Here is a 17,408-nt window from a genome sequence, read left to right as displayed (position 1 = left end):
GTATATTACTAGTAGTTGGGGTGCATTATATTACTAGTAGTTGGGGTGCAGTATGTTACTAAGAGTTTAAATACATTATATTACTAGTAGTTGGGGTACATTATATTACTAGTAGTTGGGGTGCAGTATGTTACTAGTAGTTGGGGTGCAGTATGTTACTAAGAGTTTAAATACATTATATTACTAGTAGTTGGGGTACATTATATTACTAGTAGTTGGGGTGCAGTATATTACTAGTAGTTGGGGTGCAGTATGTTACTAGTAGTTGGGGTGCATTATATTACTAGTAGTTGGGGTGCATTATATTACTAGTTGTTGGGGTGCATAATATTACTAGTAGTTGAGGTGCAGTATATTACTAGTAGTTGGGGTGCAGTATGTTACTAGTAGTTGGGGTGCAGTATATTACTAGTAGTTGGGATACATTATATTACTAGTAGTTGGGGTGTAGTATATTACTAGTAGTTGGGGTGCAGTATATTACTAGTAGTTGGGGTGCAGTATGTTACTAGTAGTTGGGGTGCAGTATGTTACTAAGAGTTTAAATACATTATATTACTAGTATTTGGGGTACATTATATTACTAGTAGTTGGGGTGCAGTATATTACTAGTAGTTGGGGTGCAGTGTGTTACTAGTAGTTGGGGTGCATTATATTACTAGTTGTTGGGGTGCATAATATTACTAGTAGTTGGGGTGCAGTATATTACTAGTAGTTGGGGTGCAGTATATTACTAGTAGTTGTGGTCCAGTATATTACTAGTAGTTGGGGTGCAGTATGTTACTAGTAGTTGGGGTGCAGTATATTACTAGTAGTTGGGGTACATTATATTACTAGTAGTTGGGGTGTAGTATATTACTAGTAGTTAGGGGGCAGTATGTTACTAGTTGGGGTGCAGTATATTACTAGTAGTTGGGGTGCAGTATGTTACTAGTAGTTGGGGTGTAGTATATTACTAGTAGATGGGGTGCAGTATGTTACTAGTAGTTGGGGTGCAGTATGTTACTAGTAGTTGGGGTGCAGTATATTACTAGTAGTTGGGGTGCAGTATATTACTAGTAGTTGGGGTGCAGTATATTACTAGTAGTTGGGGTGCAGTATAGTACTAGTAGTTGGGGTTCAGTATATTACTAGTAGTTGCGGTGCAATATATTACTAGTAGTTGGGGTGCAATATATTACTAGTAGTTGGGGTGCAGTATATTACTAGTAGTTGCGGTGCAATATATTACTAGTAGTTGGGGTGCATTATATTACTAGTAGTTGGGGTGCATAATATTACTAGTTGTTGGGGTGCATAATATTACCAGTAGTTGAGGTGCAGTATATTACTAGTAGTTGGGGTGCAGTATATTACTAGTAGTTGGGGTGCAGTATGTTACTAGTTGTTGGGGTGCATAATATTACTAGTAGTTGAGGTGCAGTATATTACTAGTAGTTGGGGTGCATTATATTACTAGTAGTTGGGGTGCAGTATATTACTAGTAGTTGGGGTGCATTATATTACTAGTAGTTGGGGTGCAATTTATTACTAGTAGTTTGGGTGCAGTATATTACTAGTAGTTGGGGTGCAGTATATTAGTAGTAGTTGGGGTGCAGTATATTAGTAGTAGTTGGGGTGCAGTATGTTACTAGTAGTTGGGATACATTATATTACTAGTAGTTGGGGTGCAATATATTACTAGTAGTTGGTGTGCAATTTATTACTAGTAGTTGGGGTGCAGTATATTAGTAGTAGTTGGGGTGCAGTATATTAGTAGTAGTTGGGGTGCAGTATATTACTAGTAGTTGGGGTGCAGTATATTACTAGTAGTTGGGGTGCAGTATATTACTAGTAGTTGGGGTGCAGTATATTACTAGTAGTTGGGGTACGTTATGTATCTGATTCACTTTGTATAAAAGATCTTTAATTACTTGATCTCCGTTACCTTTTGTATATTGTATGTTCTCCCCTTCTTGTACAGAGCTTTGGAATATGTTGGCCCTTTATAAATGCCAGTAATAAATAAAATAAATAGTAGAAGATACATTTTTTGTGCAGTATTGGGCGGGTACAGTTTGTAATACAGATATTTCCCGTTTTCTCTTTGTTTTACAATAACATTGTGAATCCTGCCTCTGGCAAGAAGTGATAAAGTCGTTGAATGGCTCCGTCTGCAGGATAAGTGACTGCGCAGCCCAGCTCCGTGTCTGGATATACAGAGCCCTGATCAGTGATATCTTCATTTAATGTTCTAGAGACACAGTCAGCGGCAGCACGTACGGCAATTCATTCACCTATTTCTTTTGTCTATCTATCCTTCAATCTGTCTGTCTATCCGTTTGTCTATCTATCCTTCAATCTGTCTGTCTATCTATCCGTTTGTCTATCCTTCAATCTGTCTGTCTATCCGTTTGTCTATCCTTCAATCTGTCTGTCTATCCGTTTGTCTATCCTTCAATCTGTCTGTCTATCCGTTTGTCTATCCTTCAATCTGTCTGTCTATCCATTTGTCTATCCTTCAATCTGTCTGTCTATCCGTTTGTCTATCCTTCAATCTGTCTGTCTATCTATTCATCGATCTGTCTGTCTACCTACCTATCCATTGATCTGTCTGTCTATCAATTCATAGATCTGTCTGTCTGTCTACCTATCCATTGATCTGTCTGTCTATCTACCTATCCATTGATCTGTCTGTCTATCTATTCATAGATCTGTCTGTCTATCTATTCATCGATCTGTCTGTATATCTAACTATCCTTCAATCTGTCTGTCTACCTATCCATTGATCTGTCTGTCTATCTATTCATCGATCTGTCTGTCTGTCTATTCATCGATCTGTCTGTCTGTCTATTCATCGATCTGTCTGTCTGTCTATTCATCGATCTGTCTGTCTGTCTACTCATCGATCTGTCTACCTATCCATCGGTCTGTCGGTCTGTCTGTCTACCTATCCATTAATCTGTCTGTGTCACGGTTCCTGGCTCTTCTGCCGGCATATCTGCACATAAACTAAGCAGCCACGCCGACAGAGATATTTCATACTTACCTTGTTCGCGGCAGGCAGCTGCCCGATCTCCCTCCGTTCCGGTCCCCAGCGGGTGCGACATTCTTAGGAACGCTGGGCGCTGTGGTTCGGGTTTTTAAAGTAAACTTACCTTCGCCCACATCAAAGATGGCGCCAACGTGCGTGCGACGTCCTGTCATAGACAGGCACGCACGTTTTGGGGTCAGAGACAGCCAATTACAGCCTTAAGAGGGTTATTTAAACCCAAATTACCTTTTTGTCAGTGACCTGTCGTGGTTTCCACTTGCTGGTTATCTGAGAGTGCGTTCCTGATCGTTATATTTCTGGTATTTGACTTTGGCTTTGTTTCGACTTCCCTGATTTCTGGTATCCTTGACTTTTGGCTTTCCTCATCGTTGTGTCTCATTCTGTGTCCCTGACCGTGGCGAGTATTTTGACTATTCTCAGGTACGTTTAGTCCGGCCATTCTACGGTCCGGTTCCACGTTATCCTAGGTGTTATATAATCCTGACATTACGACATGGCCATAGATCCTGCAGATTTGTGTCAGCACATAGCAGCTTGCGAGAGAAAGCTTGAGGAGAATGGATCATTTCAGGATCTCATTAATGATGTTCTCAGAGACTACATTTATACTTTCGTATTGGTATATCTGGATGATATACGCATTTATTCCCCCAATATCCAGACTCATCATGAACATGGTAAACAAGTGTTGCAAACTTGGCTAAAAAATGGGCTATCTTGCAAACTTGTGGGCGCTTTATAAATAATAATAATATTAACATGTTCAATGTTGTTTTTCCAGTGGTGATTCCCCTTTAACCCCTTAAGGACCAAACTTCCAGAATAAAAGGGAATCATGACATGTCACACATGTCATGTATCCTTAAAGGGACTCTCCAGGGAGGAGATTTTACTCACCTCGTTCCAGCGCCGGGAGCCTCGTGAAGCCGCGCCCCCTATTTCGTCAAAATGACGAAATAGGCGGGCGCGAGCAGGGAGCAATCAGACACTTCCATTTGGAAGCGTCATTGCTCCCTTGTGCGCATGCGCGGCTTCGCCTCACATGCGCTCATACTTCAGAGGGCGGCATTCATGCCGCCCTCTGAAGTGCTGAGCGCACTACCGCGCATGTGCGCGGTGTGCGTGGCCGCGAGCTGAGCTGAGTGACAGCTCAGCTCGCGGTCTTTGCCCGCCCCCCTCCTCCGCTGACAGGCTGGAGAGAGAAGGCGTGCACACAGTGCCTTCTCTCTCCTGAACACGTCAGACGTATTTTAATACGTCTGATGTGTACAGGGCCTTTTTAGGGCCCTGCGGGATAGGAAGTCCCTCTAGTGGTCGTCTGAGTGACGCCCACTGGAGGTATTCCTATCAATCAATGTAAACACTGTATTTTCTCTGAAAATACAGTGTTTACATTAGATTGCCTGCAGGGAGCTATAGATCTCACCTGAACAAATACATTAAGCTGTAGTTGTTCAGGTGACTATAGTGTCCCTTTAAGGGGTTAAAGGCTATAAGTGACATTGTAATATGTAACTGACAACATTCCAGTGGAAGCAGTAAAGGCTAACAGCGATATAGAAAGGGTAGTAGATACCCAGAAAATCCTTCCAGTGGGAGCAGTAACAGTGATATAGAAAGGGTAGTAGATACATGGAATAGCCTTCCAGTGGGAGCAGTAACAGTGATAAAGAAAGGGTAGAAGATACCTGGAATAGCCTTCCAGTGGGAGCAGTAACAGTGATATAGCAAGGGTAGTAGATACCTGGAATAGCCTTCCAGTAGGAGCAGTAACAGTTATATATAAAGGGTAGTAGATACCTGGAATAGCCTTCCAGTAGGAAGCAGTAACAGTGATATAGAAAGGGTAGTAGATACATGGAATAGCCTTCCAGTGGGAGCAGTAACAGTGATAAAGAAAGGGTAGAAGATACCGGGAATAGCCTTCCAGTAGGAGCAGTAACAGTGATATAGAAAGGGTAGTAGATACCTGGAATAGCCTTCCAGGGGGAAGCAGTAACAGTGATATAGAAAGGGTAGTAGATACCTGGAATAGCCTTCCAGTGGGAGCAGTAACAGTGATATAGAAAGGGTAGAAGATACCTGGAATAGCCTTCCAGTGTGAGCAGTAACAGTGATAGAAAAAGGGTAGTAGATATATGGAATAGCCTTCCAGTGGGAGCAGTAACAGTGATATAGAAAGGTTAGTAGATACCTGGAATGGCCTTCCAGTGGGAGCAGTAACAGTGATATAGAAAGCGTAGTAGATACCTGGAATAGCCTTCCAGTAGGAGCAGTAACAGTGATATAGAAAGGGTAGTAGATACCTGGAATAGCCTTCCAGGGGGAAGCAGTAACAGTGATATAGAAAGGGTAGTAGATACCTGGAATAGCCTTCCAGTGGGAGCAGTAACAGTGATATAGAAAGGGTAGTAGATACCTGGAATAGCCTTCCAGTGGGAGCAGTAACAGTGATAGAGAAAGGGTAGTAGATATATGGAATAGCCTTCCAGTGGGAGCAGTAACAGTGATATAGAAAGGGTAGAAGATACCTGGAATAGCCTTCCAGTGTGAGCAGTAACAGTGATAGAGAAAGGGTAGTAGATATATGGAATAGCCTTCCAGTGGGAGCAGTAACAGTGATATAGAAAGGGTAGTAGATACTTGGAATAGCCTTCCAGTGGGAGCAGTAGCAGTGATATAGAAAGGGTAGCAGATACCTGGAGTAGCCTTCCAGTGGGAGCAGTAACAGTGATATACAAATGGTAGTAGATAACTGGAATAACCTTCCAGTGGGAACAGTAGCAGTGATATAGAAAGGGTAGTAGCTACCTGGAATAGCCTTCCAGTGGGAGCAGTAACACCGATATAGAAAGGGTAGTAGATACCTGGAATAACCTTCCAGTGGGAGCAGTAAAGGCTAACAGTGATATAGAAAGGGTAGTAGATACCTGGAATAGCCTCCCGGTGGGAGCACTCTCATGATGCCCAGCCAGGCATGAATGGATGGAGTTGTTGTCTGCCTCTGGCTTATTGTTTGTCTCTTGTTTGTTCTCCCCAGGACGCAATGCTGGTGATTTTGAAGAGTCTCATGCCGACCTCTCTCTTTAATGTCATTGGATTTGGATCGACCTTCAAATCGCTGTTCCCTTGTAGTCAGAGCTATAACGAGGTGAGTTCATTCTGAAATCCTAGACTGTTTCCATTTGTTTTCTGTCCTTTAGAGGTTCCCTAATCTCACCTTGAAATGCAGGTGTTTGCGAGAAAGTGCGTGTAGCATGAGTATCGCTGCTCCCAATCCCGCCATGTTAGTAAAAATGGAAGGTGTAACCAGGCTGAGATTTGGGCAGAAACTTTCCAGGATTTGTAATATTTTCTTTATTTAACAAATATGTCTTAGCGTCCTGTCAATCATTGCTATAGGCTCCGCCCCTTGTACCTGTCAGCATAGAGAGAGCATGCAGAGAGGAGGAGAAATGATACAATGTTTCTGATTCTCCTCCCCCAATGCAATATTTGTGCCAGGCTGTGCCAGGCCTGGACAGCATTGTGACATTTAAAATACAATTAAAACTAATTTAGTTATAGGTGATTTTCAAATGGTTAAATAGCTGAGCCAGAAAATTCTCCAAGTCAGCTATGCTTCCAAATCTGCTACTTTGGCCTTATATTTAAACTTTGAATTCCCAACAATTCTCTCTTCATTGAATAACTCTGCCACTGCCAGTGTGTTTTATTAAAATCAGCAAAACTAGCTTTCTGTTCTTTCATCCCCCTGTCTGTCTATAACAACACCATACCCCCTCTGCCCCTGTCTGTCTATAACAACACCATACCCCCTCTGCCCCCGTCTGTCTATAACAACACAACACCCCCTCTGCCCCTGTCTGTCTATTACAACACAACACCCCCTCTGCCCCTGTCTGTCTATTACAACACAACACCCCCTCTGCCCCCCCGTCTGTCTATTACAACACAACACAACACCCCCTCTGCCCCCCCGTCTGTCTATTACAACACAACACCCCCTCTGCCCCCCGTCTGTCTATTACAACACAACACCCCCTCTGCCCCCTGTCTGTCTATTACAACACAACACCCCCTCCCTGCTCCCGTCTGTCTATTACAACACAACACCCCCTCTGCCCCCCATCTGTCTATTACAACACAACAACCCCTCCCTGCTCCCCATCTGTCTATTACAACACAACAACCCCTCCCTGCTCCCCATCTGTCTATTACAACACAACACCCCCTCTGCCCCTGTCTGTCTATTACAACACAACACCCCCTCTGCCCCCCGTCTGTCTATTACAACACAACACCCCCTCTGCCCCTGTCTGTCTATTACAACACAACACCCCCTCTGCCCCTGTCTGTCTATTACAACACAACACCCCCTCTGCCCCCCCGTCTGTCTATTACAACACAACACCCCCTCTGCCCCCCCGTCTGTCTATTACAACACAACACCCCCTCTGCCCCCGTCTGTCTATTACAACACAACACCCCCTCTGCCCCCTGTCTGTCTATTACAACACAACACCCCCTCCCTGCTCCCGTCTGTCTATTACAACACAACACCCCCTCTGCCCCCCATCTGTCTATTACAACACAACAACCCCTCCCTGCTCCCCATCTGTCTATTACAACACAACAACCCCTCCCTGCTCCCCATCTGTCTATTACAACACAACACCCCCTCTGTCCCCCATCTGTCTATTACAACACAACACCCCCTCTGTCCCCCATCTGTCTATTACAACACAACACCCCCTCCCTGCTCCCCTTCTGTCTATTACAACTAATATCGAATGCTATTTAAACCCCTCTCTTTATATATTATTTTCATGGCGCTCTCATTAAGCAAAATGTGAGGATCATGTGCGCATCTTGATTAACAAAACTCATTATTTTATACGTGACTATTTTTCACATTTTAGTTCTCTTTTCAACACTTACAAAATAAATAAATACACATTAAAGAAAAATTGGGAAATGAAAAAAACCATAATGAACCCATAATTTTTATAATAATAAATTGTCTATTACAACACAACACCCCCTCTGCCCCTGTCTGTCTATTACAACACAACACCCCCTCTGCCCCCCCGTCTGTCTATTACAACACAACACCCCCTCTGCCCCCCCGTCTGTCTATTACAACACAACACCCCCTCTGCCCCCGTCTGTCTATTACAACACAACACCCCCTCTGCCCCCTGTCTGTCTATTACAACACAACACCCCCTCCCTGCTCCCGTCTGTCTATTACAACACAACACCCCCTCTGCCCCCCATCTGTCTATTACAACACAACAACCCCTCCCTGCTCCCCATCTGTCTATTACAACACAACAACCCCTCCCTGCTCCCCATCTGTCTATTACAACACAACACCCCCTCTGCCCCTGTCTGTCTATTACAACACAACACCCCCTCTGCCCCCCGTCTGTCTATTACAACACAACACCCCCTCTGCCCCTGTCTGTCTATTACAACACAACACCCCCTCTGCCCCTGTCTGTCTATTACAACACAACACCCCCTCTGCCCCCCCGTCTGTCTATTACAACACAACACCCCCTCTGCCCCCCCGTCTGTCTATTACAACACAACACCCCCTCTGCCCCCGTCTGTCTATTACAACACAACACCCCCTCTGCCCCCTGTCTGTCTATTACAACACAACACCCCCTCCCTGCTCCCGTCTGTCTATTACAACACAACACCCCCTCTGCCCCCCATCTGTCTATTACAACACAACAACCCCTCCCTGCTCCCCATCTGTCTATTACAACACAACAACCCCTCCCTGCTCCCCATCTGTCTATTACAACACAACAACCCCTCCCTGCTCCCCATCTGTCTATTACAACACAACAACCCCTCCCTGCTCCCCATCTGTCTATTACAACACAACACCCCCTCTGTCCCCCATCTGTCTATTACAACACAACACCCCCTCTGTCCCCCATCTGTCTATTACAACACAACACCCCCTCCCTGCTCCCCTTCTGTCTATTACAACTAATATCGAATGCTATTTAAACCCCTCTCTTTATATATTATTTTCATGGCGCTCTCATTAAGCAAAATGTGAGGATCATGTGCGCATCTTGATTAACAAAACTCATTATTTTATACGTGACTATTTTTCACATTTTAGTTCTCTTTTCAACACTTACAAAATAAATAAATACACATTAAAGAAAAATTGGGAAATGAAAAAAACCATAATGAACCCATAATTTTTATAATAATAAATTGTACAGATGGCCCCTTCTCTTTATTTCTAATCTAATAAAGCAGTTATTTGTCCTTGTTGCATATGATCAATCTTTGTGCCTTTATATATATTTTTGATATAATACAGGGTCATTTTTAAAAATAATTTTTGGTAAATTGCGACAACTCTTAAAGAGCATCAAAGGGTTTATTTTCTAAACCATGAGTTGTGAATTAAAGACACAGTTTCTGATATAATCTGAAATCGCTGATTTGGCAAACATCTCCAACCATCGCCACACGCTGGCTACTTTAACCTGACGTTTTCTTAAATCACTGCGCAGAGAATAAACGGGTTTCTGTGATTCGGGAAATATTTCATTGTAATTACAAAAGAAAAGTACAAATGCAACAGTTGCAGCAAAATCGAAAAGTGAATAGTTTTTTTAGAATTTGTTCCATGTTTTCAAGTCGGCCCAAACCTAAAACATTAATAGAGCTGTCTTTTTTTTTTGCGTTACAATCTTCTGTCATGATATATCTGACGTTATCTGCACTGTATGAAAACGTACAATAGGAGAATTCATCATTTTACCCCGTTTTGTTTTTATGTAACAGACAATGGTTTGTTGATACATTACGTACAGACTTAATATTAAACTGATATGAGAAATTAAACGGGACCTGCCTAGTCCGATTACTCTAGTCTAGGTGACTGACACCTGTGTGGAGAAACAGCGCCATCTGCTGTTTGAGATGTGACATGAAAAAGAAAGCAATGGATTTAATGGGCTCAGATTTAAATCTGTCAATGCTGGAGCCGTCACCTGTCTATGTGCCTGTAAGGGGGACATCTTAAAGGAACTCTCCAGACCACTACAGCAGTTTAGCTGGCTGAAATGGTTTATGGGTAAAGAGTGTGTCCTGTCCTCTATCTTTTATTTTACAAAAAGTGCAGATTTTAATAGAAATTCTCACTTTTATAAATTAACCTGGTTACACCCCCCTGGCTGTCAATCAGACAGCCGGTCCTGTTACTTCCTGGTTGGTTAGATCAGTAGAGATAAACTCAAGAGGCAGCAATTGCCCAGTGCACCTGCCTTGTAAGAACTTCCCATTGAGCTGCATTAGGAAGTCTGTGATTGGACAGACACAGAAAGTCTGGGCGTGGTTAGAAGGGGAGGGTTTGCAAAGACACGAGATATGCAGCTTTTACAAGCTGTTTTTAGATACACCCTCAATTAAAACATGCATAATTAAATGCATGTAGGTTTTAATTGAGGGTATATCTACTAAACAGTAATTCTTATTTTCAGTGTGGTGTCCTTTTAAACATGACTTAAATACAAAAAAAACTATCTCCCAAGAAAATATAAATTATCCCAATGTAAAAAATCTGAAGAGTTTACATTAAAATGAGCGAATACAGTAAATAAAGTCCTTCTAAGTCTGTGTTGAGGGCTCCATAATTTCTGATTATCACATGAAAACACGTAATTTACTGAGCAGTGACGTAGTCAGAGCTCGGCTACTTTCGGCTGTATTTTGCATTTTGTTGATTAGAATGGATTATTCTCTAAAGTGTGACTGGTTGGGGATTCAAAGTGACATGTTAACATTCTAGGACAATGACGTGACGCTGAGCACAGAGGTGCCACGGCGGTAAGTGTGGCTTTACTAACCCAGTAAACGTTAATTTAGCAATTACAGGGGTGACTGAACTGTCACTTCCAATAGTAATCTGAAGCATTTCCACTTTTTTGATAAATACAGAATATTTATTGCAGAGAATGAAGATCTAGTGAAGAGATGGCTTGTAAACTGCATGTCCCACAATGCTCAGCCAACCTTCAGTCTCCACCATATGACTGATTTAACGTTTTGAGGTCAGGGCATACCTGCAGTGCACAGACACAGGGTTAAACCTCCAGGCCTCCCTGCTCTTGTGTAATATTCAGGGTAACCTAGCGTCTATATAAAGCCGCATTTAATCCCTTTCTGAATTAGTATCAGATTATCAGAAGGGAATTCCTCTCATAATTAGTTTGCAATCTGTTCTCATTGTCTGCATCGGAGGCGGTGAAATGGCTGGGGCCCAAACACTATCTATAAACAGTCACCCATCTGTCTCTGGATCTTCATATTCAACGCATTCCCGGTGCTGTTATTTCTGACAGGACCAGAATGGCGGTTCAAACTCTGCCGTTCGTTTTTTATCTATTGAGTTTGTATCTTCACACAGCCGTTAATGCCTGTATTGTGGGCCTGAATCACGATACCAAGACACGACTCCTAACGCACTTCAGAAGCAAAATCTAAATATTCTGTGGACGAGGAGCACTGAGAGGGAAATATTAGCCAAAATAGCCTCAAACGCAATCCTTTTTCACGTTCAGTTGTTGTGGTATTTTGAATTTCCTTGTCCCTTCGCCCCCAGTTACCGGTATAGTCTGTTAAACTGAGTGGTTCTGATATACTGTTTAGATTTAGATAGACTTAAAGTTAATGAAGTTAATATAGTTCATTGCGGTTAATTAAATCATGCGGTTAATTTAATCTAAGTCTGCCCTAGAGGGCAGACCTAGAGGGCAGACTTAGGGCAGACCTAGAGGGCAGACCTAGAGGGCAGACCTAGAGGGCAGACCTAGAGGGCAGACTTAGAGGGCAGACCTAGAGGGCAGACTTAGAGGGCAGACCTAGAGGGCAGACTTAGAGGGCAGACTTAGAGGGCAGACTTAGAGGGCAGACCTAGAGGGCAGACCTAGAGGGCAGACCTAGAGGGCAGACTTAGAGGGCAGACCTAGAGGGCAGACTTAGAGGGCAGACCTAGAGGGCAGACCTAGAGGGCAGACTTAGAGGGCAGACTTAGAGGGCAGACCTAGAGCGCAGACCTAGAGGGCAGACTTAGAGGGCAGACTTAGAGGGCAGACTTAGAGGGCAGACCTAGAGGGCAGACCTAGAGGGCAGACCTAGAGGGCAGACTTAGAGGGCAGACCTAGAGGGCAGACCTAGAGGGCAGACTTAGGGCAGACCTAGAGGGCAGACTTAGAGGGCAGACCTAGAGGGCAGACCTAGAGGGCAGACCTAGAGGGCAGACTTAGAGGGCAGACTTAGAGCAGACCTAGAGGGCAGACTTAGAGGGAATACTTAGAGGGCAGACTTAGAGCAGACTGTAAACATTGCAGTTCTCTGGAATTGCAGCACTAGGTGCAAAAGGGACTCAGCACCTAGACCACTTCAATGAGCTGTAGTGGTCTGGGTGTCTACAGTGTCCCTTTAAGGTTTTTATTATTTTGAAATGTCACTCCAGAACCCTAAATCATTATTTTGCCACAACAATTTGCTGAAATGCTTTGTGTGTTTTTTTTTAATTTTCCAAAAACTGCAGATTTCATTAGAAACCATCACTTTTATAAATTAAACCAGGTTAAGTATGCATGCAAGTTGTTGTGGTGCCTCAAGTATCCCTTTTAAAGTATCCAATGAAAAGAACCCAACAAAAAGCTAAAATGATATAAACTAGACTTGTGCATTGCAGAAAAATGTGTTGTTTTTTTGGGGGGATGGCCGAATTTCATGCATGCAATGGTTCGACTCATCGGAATGGTGTGACAATAGGTCAATCAGTGTACAGCAAATTACAAACAATGAATATATTATACAGTATACTGATAGGAACATTTTCTGCCATTTGGTTCACAGATCAAGTGAGAATATGTAACCAATCAATAATCTTTTTTCCCACCTATCATTTCTTTTTTTTGGTGCCACACGTGGAACCTAAAATCACAAATTGAAAAAGAATACGCTCGTCCATTGAGTTTGTTTAATGATTTGTCTTTATGGTGGAAATTCAGACTATTGCTCGATAAGCCCAAATTTGGACGAACTGCAGTTTGTAGCAATAGGAATGTCAAAGTTAAATTCAAATAAATTCACTCATCGAACGCTTCTTGCAGCAAACATGGCGCTATTATTAACTTCTCACATCTTGGCACTGTGACTTCTCTGACCCAACAGGCCACCAGTAAATCAGTGTAAATACGTAGTTTGTTTTTTGTAAACTTGCCCTAGTAACAGGACATTGTTTGTGATTGATGCTTTTTGTAGGAGAATTTAGCCATTGCCTGTGAGAGCATCAAGAGGCTCCGAGCAGATATGGGAGGAACTAATATACTGGATCCTTTAAACTGGATCATTCGGCAGCCGGTGTGTCGGGGATACCCACGCCTTCTCTTTTTGCTCACTGACGGTGCTGTCAGTAACACCGGCAAAGTGATAGAACTGATCCGGCACCACTCGTCATTTACTAGGTAAGTAGATTTGGTGTAATGTACACATTATTTATTTATTTTTTATTTATTCGAATTTCCTTATTTGTGTCTTAGCTGTCAAAAACTGTGATGGCGAATATTATTGCCCAGCTGGGGTAAATAATAAATAAATATCTGTGCGGCAACTGTTACTTGCACAAAACGGGGTGTTAGAAGAATGCACTACTTTCAAGGTTACTCATACCGAACGGTGAAAAAACATCCGGTGCACTAAGGGGCCATTCGGACTGTAAAACACAGATAATGCTCACACTATTTAACAATGTCTGAACATTGCAGAGAGAGCGCCGTATGAGGCTGAGATCAGGACCCAGAATGAAATTAAAATATGAAATATACAATGTACAAGGGGAACATACCCAAATTAATGCCATTGTCCTCCCCGTGTGGGTATGGGACCCCATTACAATAAAGTAAACCACCCCCTCCCACCCCCCAAATAGAGGGGAGATGGATACAACTAATATCTGTAGAAGTCTTTTTTCTTCTAAATCTATTTCCTCCACCCCTAAAAAACGTCAAATTAAAATCCATAATAAGGATGACACAACACAACCTCCTGATTCATAGAAAAAGTGGCCAAAATCCAGTATTTAATTAATTACTCTGTGTGTGTTTTAATGAGGAATTAGCCAACGTGATAAAATAGTTTTAATTTGTGAATATATTTGCTCAGTTATGAAATGCATTAACTAATTGCTATTTGTCCAGTTTTCTGAACTTTCACATAGCACAACTGTCTATGGTTGTTTTTACAATCACGATCACACGATTTGTGGTAATAGCAATCTGCGCAGGACTTGACGCTGTATCTGCTGTCGTGCAGGTGTTATAGCTTTGGAATTGGGCAGAATGCTTGCCGGCGCTTGGTTCAAGGTGTGGCAAGTGTATCCAAAGGCAGTGCTGAATTTTTGGTGGAAGGAGAACGATTGCAGACTAAGGTACAGTAAGCCTATGACTAAGCACGGTCAATCCTTGCTCTATCCTTCCTCAGCTCCCAGTTACTTGTCGTTTTCGTGTCATTTATATAAAGCTTCAATGGGTCCATCAGCCCCAGCTTCCCTCAATGGCAAGCTTAAAGGTGTTCCCCCTGAGCCATGTTGGGCTTCGTAGACCATATGATCACCAGTGGAACAACTAAAATATATTAAAATGATCAGTCTTTGTACATACGGAGTAAATTAAAGGTCATTTTAGGATTTTACTTTGGATTAACGTTTCACTGTTGGGAATTGCAGATGTTAAATTCCCTTAAGAAGTCAATGGCGCCAGTGCTCAGTGACGTCACCGTGGAGTGGGTTTTTCCAGAGAGCACAGAGGTTTTAATCTCCCCCATCAGCTCCAGTTTTCTGTTCCCCGGGGACCGTCTGGTGGGATACGGTGTGGTATGCAGCACTTCCCGATACCTCTCCAACCCTCGCACAGTAAGTTTACACAGGATCATATCATTGGGGTGATCATTCATTATCAGCTTCGCATAACGTGTGTGGGAGCCTGGAGTGTCCCTTTAATAATATAAACCCACCCAGTATAACTAACTGTAACCTAACCTACACAGTGCATCTAACGTGTGAGAGCCTGGAGTGTCCCTTTAATAATATAAACCCACCCAGTATAACTGTAATCTAACCTACACAGTGCACCTAATGTGTGTGGGAACCGGGAGTGTCCCTTTAATAATATAAACCCACCCAGTATAACTAACTGTAACCTAACCTACACAGTGCATCTAACGTGTGTGGGAGCCTGGAGTGTCCCTTTAATAATATAAACCCACCCAGGATAACTAACTGTAATCTAACCTACACTGTGCATCTATTGTGTGTGGGAGCCTGGAGTGTCCCTTTAATAATATAAACCCTCCCAGTATAACTAACTGTAACCTAACCTACACAGTGCATCTAACGTGTGTGGGAGCCTGGAGTGTCCCTTTAATAATATAAACCCACCCAGTATAACTAACTGTAACCTAACCTAGACAGTGCATCTAACGTGTGTGAGATCCTGGAGTGTCCCTTTAATAATATAAACCCACCCAGTATAACTAACTGTAACCTAACCTACACAGTGCATCTAATGTGTGTGGGAGCCTAGAGTGTCCCTTTAATAATATAAACCCATCCAGTATAACTGTAACCTAACCTACACAGTGCACCTAACGTGTGTGGGAGCCTGGAGTTTCCCATTAATAATATAAACCCACCCAGTATAACTAACTGTAACCTAACCTACACAGTGCATCTAACGTGTGTGGGAGCCTGGAGTGTCCCTTTAATAATATAAACCCACCCAGTATCTGTGTCTGGGTCTGTGAATATAAGCTGGCCACTGGGCCATAAGAAACCAGTCTTCCTGCACCCTTCTGTTACAGTTGCCCCAAGGTAGCTGTGGGTTGGATCGCCTGGATGTCCTTGTCCCTGAGCTGGGAGAGCAGCAAAGAGTCCCACTTCAGCAACTATATCCCCGGATAGCTTGGATCTGAGCGCTCAATATGTCTGAAACACGTTTAGATCTCACGAATACAGTTGGATTGCCATGGGGTTAAAGTTTTCTTAACAACCGTTTGGCATAATTCAGCCCAGGATTAGTTCCATAATTTTTAGTCATAGGGTCGGTCCAGTTCGGGAGTATGAAAGTACCGAACAATGCTGCGTTCGTGTGTTTTATAAACAAACGGATGAAAGTCTAGAGGTCCCAGCGGTGTTCGTGTAAAATAGTGACCGAAAATAGTTCCACGCGGTCGACGACAAACACCGCTGGGCGTTCGGCAGTTTAAGATGGCCGCCACCACGTGTTCGTTCATACGAACAACGACCACCCAGCCGTTCGTCAATTATGCTGCGTTTAACCACAAACCGCAGCTTCTGGGAGGCTAATAAGCACAATACTACACATGCAGGGTGGTTGGTAGTTTGGCATTTTGTTCAGTGGTTTAGGGGTGAAAAATGTTAACCAGGCTTAATGGGCCACACATGACTGTTCTTGGGAGTTGTATGGTTCGTACGGTAGTTCGGCATACGAAAATACATAATGAGTTACTTTGTGGTTTAGTAGAGGACAGGAACAGACATATTGTAACAACACAAACAGCCCGGCAGACAGAGAGTACTTGTAACACCTTCATCATGTCTTGGCTGAGGTTTGGGTATACCAGAACTATAATCACTGCTTGGGAGAATTACAACGGATATACTCAGTCGGAGTATAGGAGATCCGTTACACTCCATTCACACTTCAGGGTCCTTTAAAAGTTATTAAAACTAATTATAGTGTTAGCGCCGTATTGTTTATCCTGTTTCATATATTTACAATCTTGGCATCTCGAGTCAAGTGCGAGCGCTCCCAGCAAGCTTCCCAAACCTCATTATTACACTAATTAAATAAATGACTAATTGAGTTTGTCTGGGTTTTGGGGGATTTATTTGTATTTTTAAGTTAAGTCATTTTCTCTCACACACAATATTTGGAGATGACGTGTATTTGTCATCGAAAACAATCTCTGGATGTCCTACGCATTCCATCAAAACTCACCATATGCCCCTTTTATAGAAACGTCCTACTTAATGCAAGATAACACCAGAGTTGGTATGATTACAATGCCTTAAAAATGCCCAAATTGTCTAATTTCACATAAAATATCATACTGTATGAATTGTGTCTGATAACAATTAACAAACTGACACGTTTCGAGCTGGTCTGCTTGTTTCAGTCTGTTTCTTCCTACGTCTTGTATCGTTATCTGGTCTGGAAGTGAAAGCGATCGCAGAGAATCGCAGAGAAAGAAACACAAAGAATAAAAAGAGACATTTTAGAAGAACGCATGTTGTGTAAAA

General features: G+C 42.8%; 1 protein-coding gene across 1 annotated transcript in view; it reads left to right on the top strand.

The window, feature by feature from the left end:
- Positions 1–17,408, top strand: part of VWA5B1 (von Willebrand factor A domain containing 5B1) — a 152,263-nt gene that overhangs the window by 113,995 nt on the left and 20,860 nt on the right. Inside the window, exons 9-12 of the mRNA XM_063437221.1 lie at positions 6,075–6,185; positions 13,352–13,554; positions 14,402–14,516; positions 14,814–14,999. Of these exons, the coding sequence (XP_063293291.1) occupies positions 6,075–6,185; positions 13,352–13,554; positions 14,402–14,516; positions 14,814–14,999 (615 nt within the window). The remainder of the gene's footprint in view (positions 1–6,074; positions 6,186–13,351; positions 13,555–14,401; positions 14,517–14,813; positions 15,000–17,408) is intronic.

Source organism: Pelobates fuscus, chromosome 11, assembly GCF_036172605.1.
Source record: "Pelobates fuscus isolate aPelFus1 chromosome 11, aPelFus1.pri, whole genome shotgun sequence".
Classification (NCBI taxonomy): domain Eukaryota; kingdom Metazoa; phylum Chordata; class Amphibia; order Anura; family Pelobatidae; genus Pelobates; species Pelobates fuscus.
Note: the sequence above shows the minus strand (reverse complement) of the source record. Positions and strands in the feature narration are given on the sequence as shown.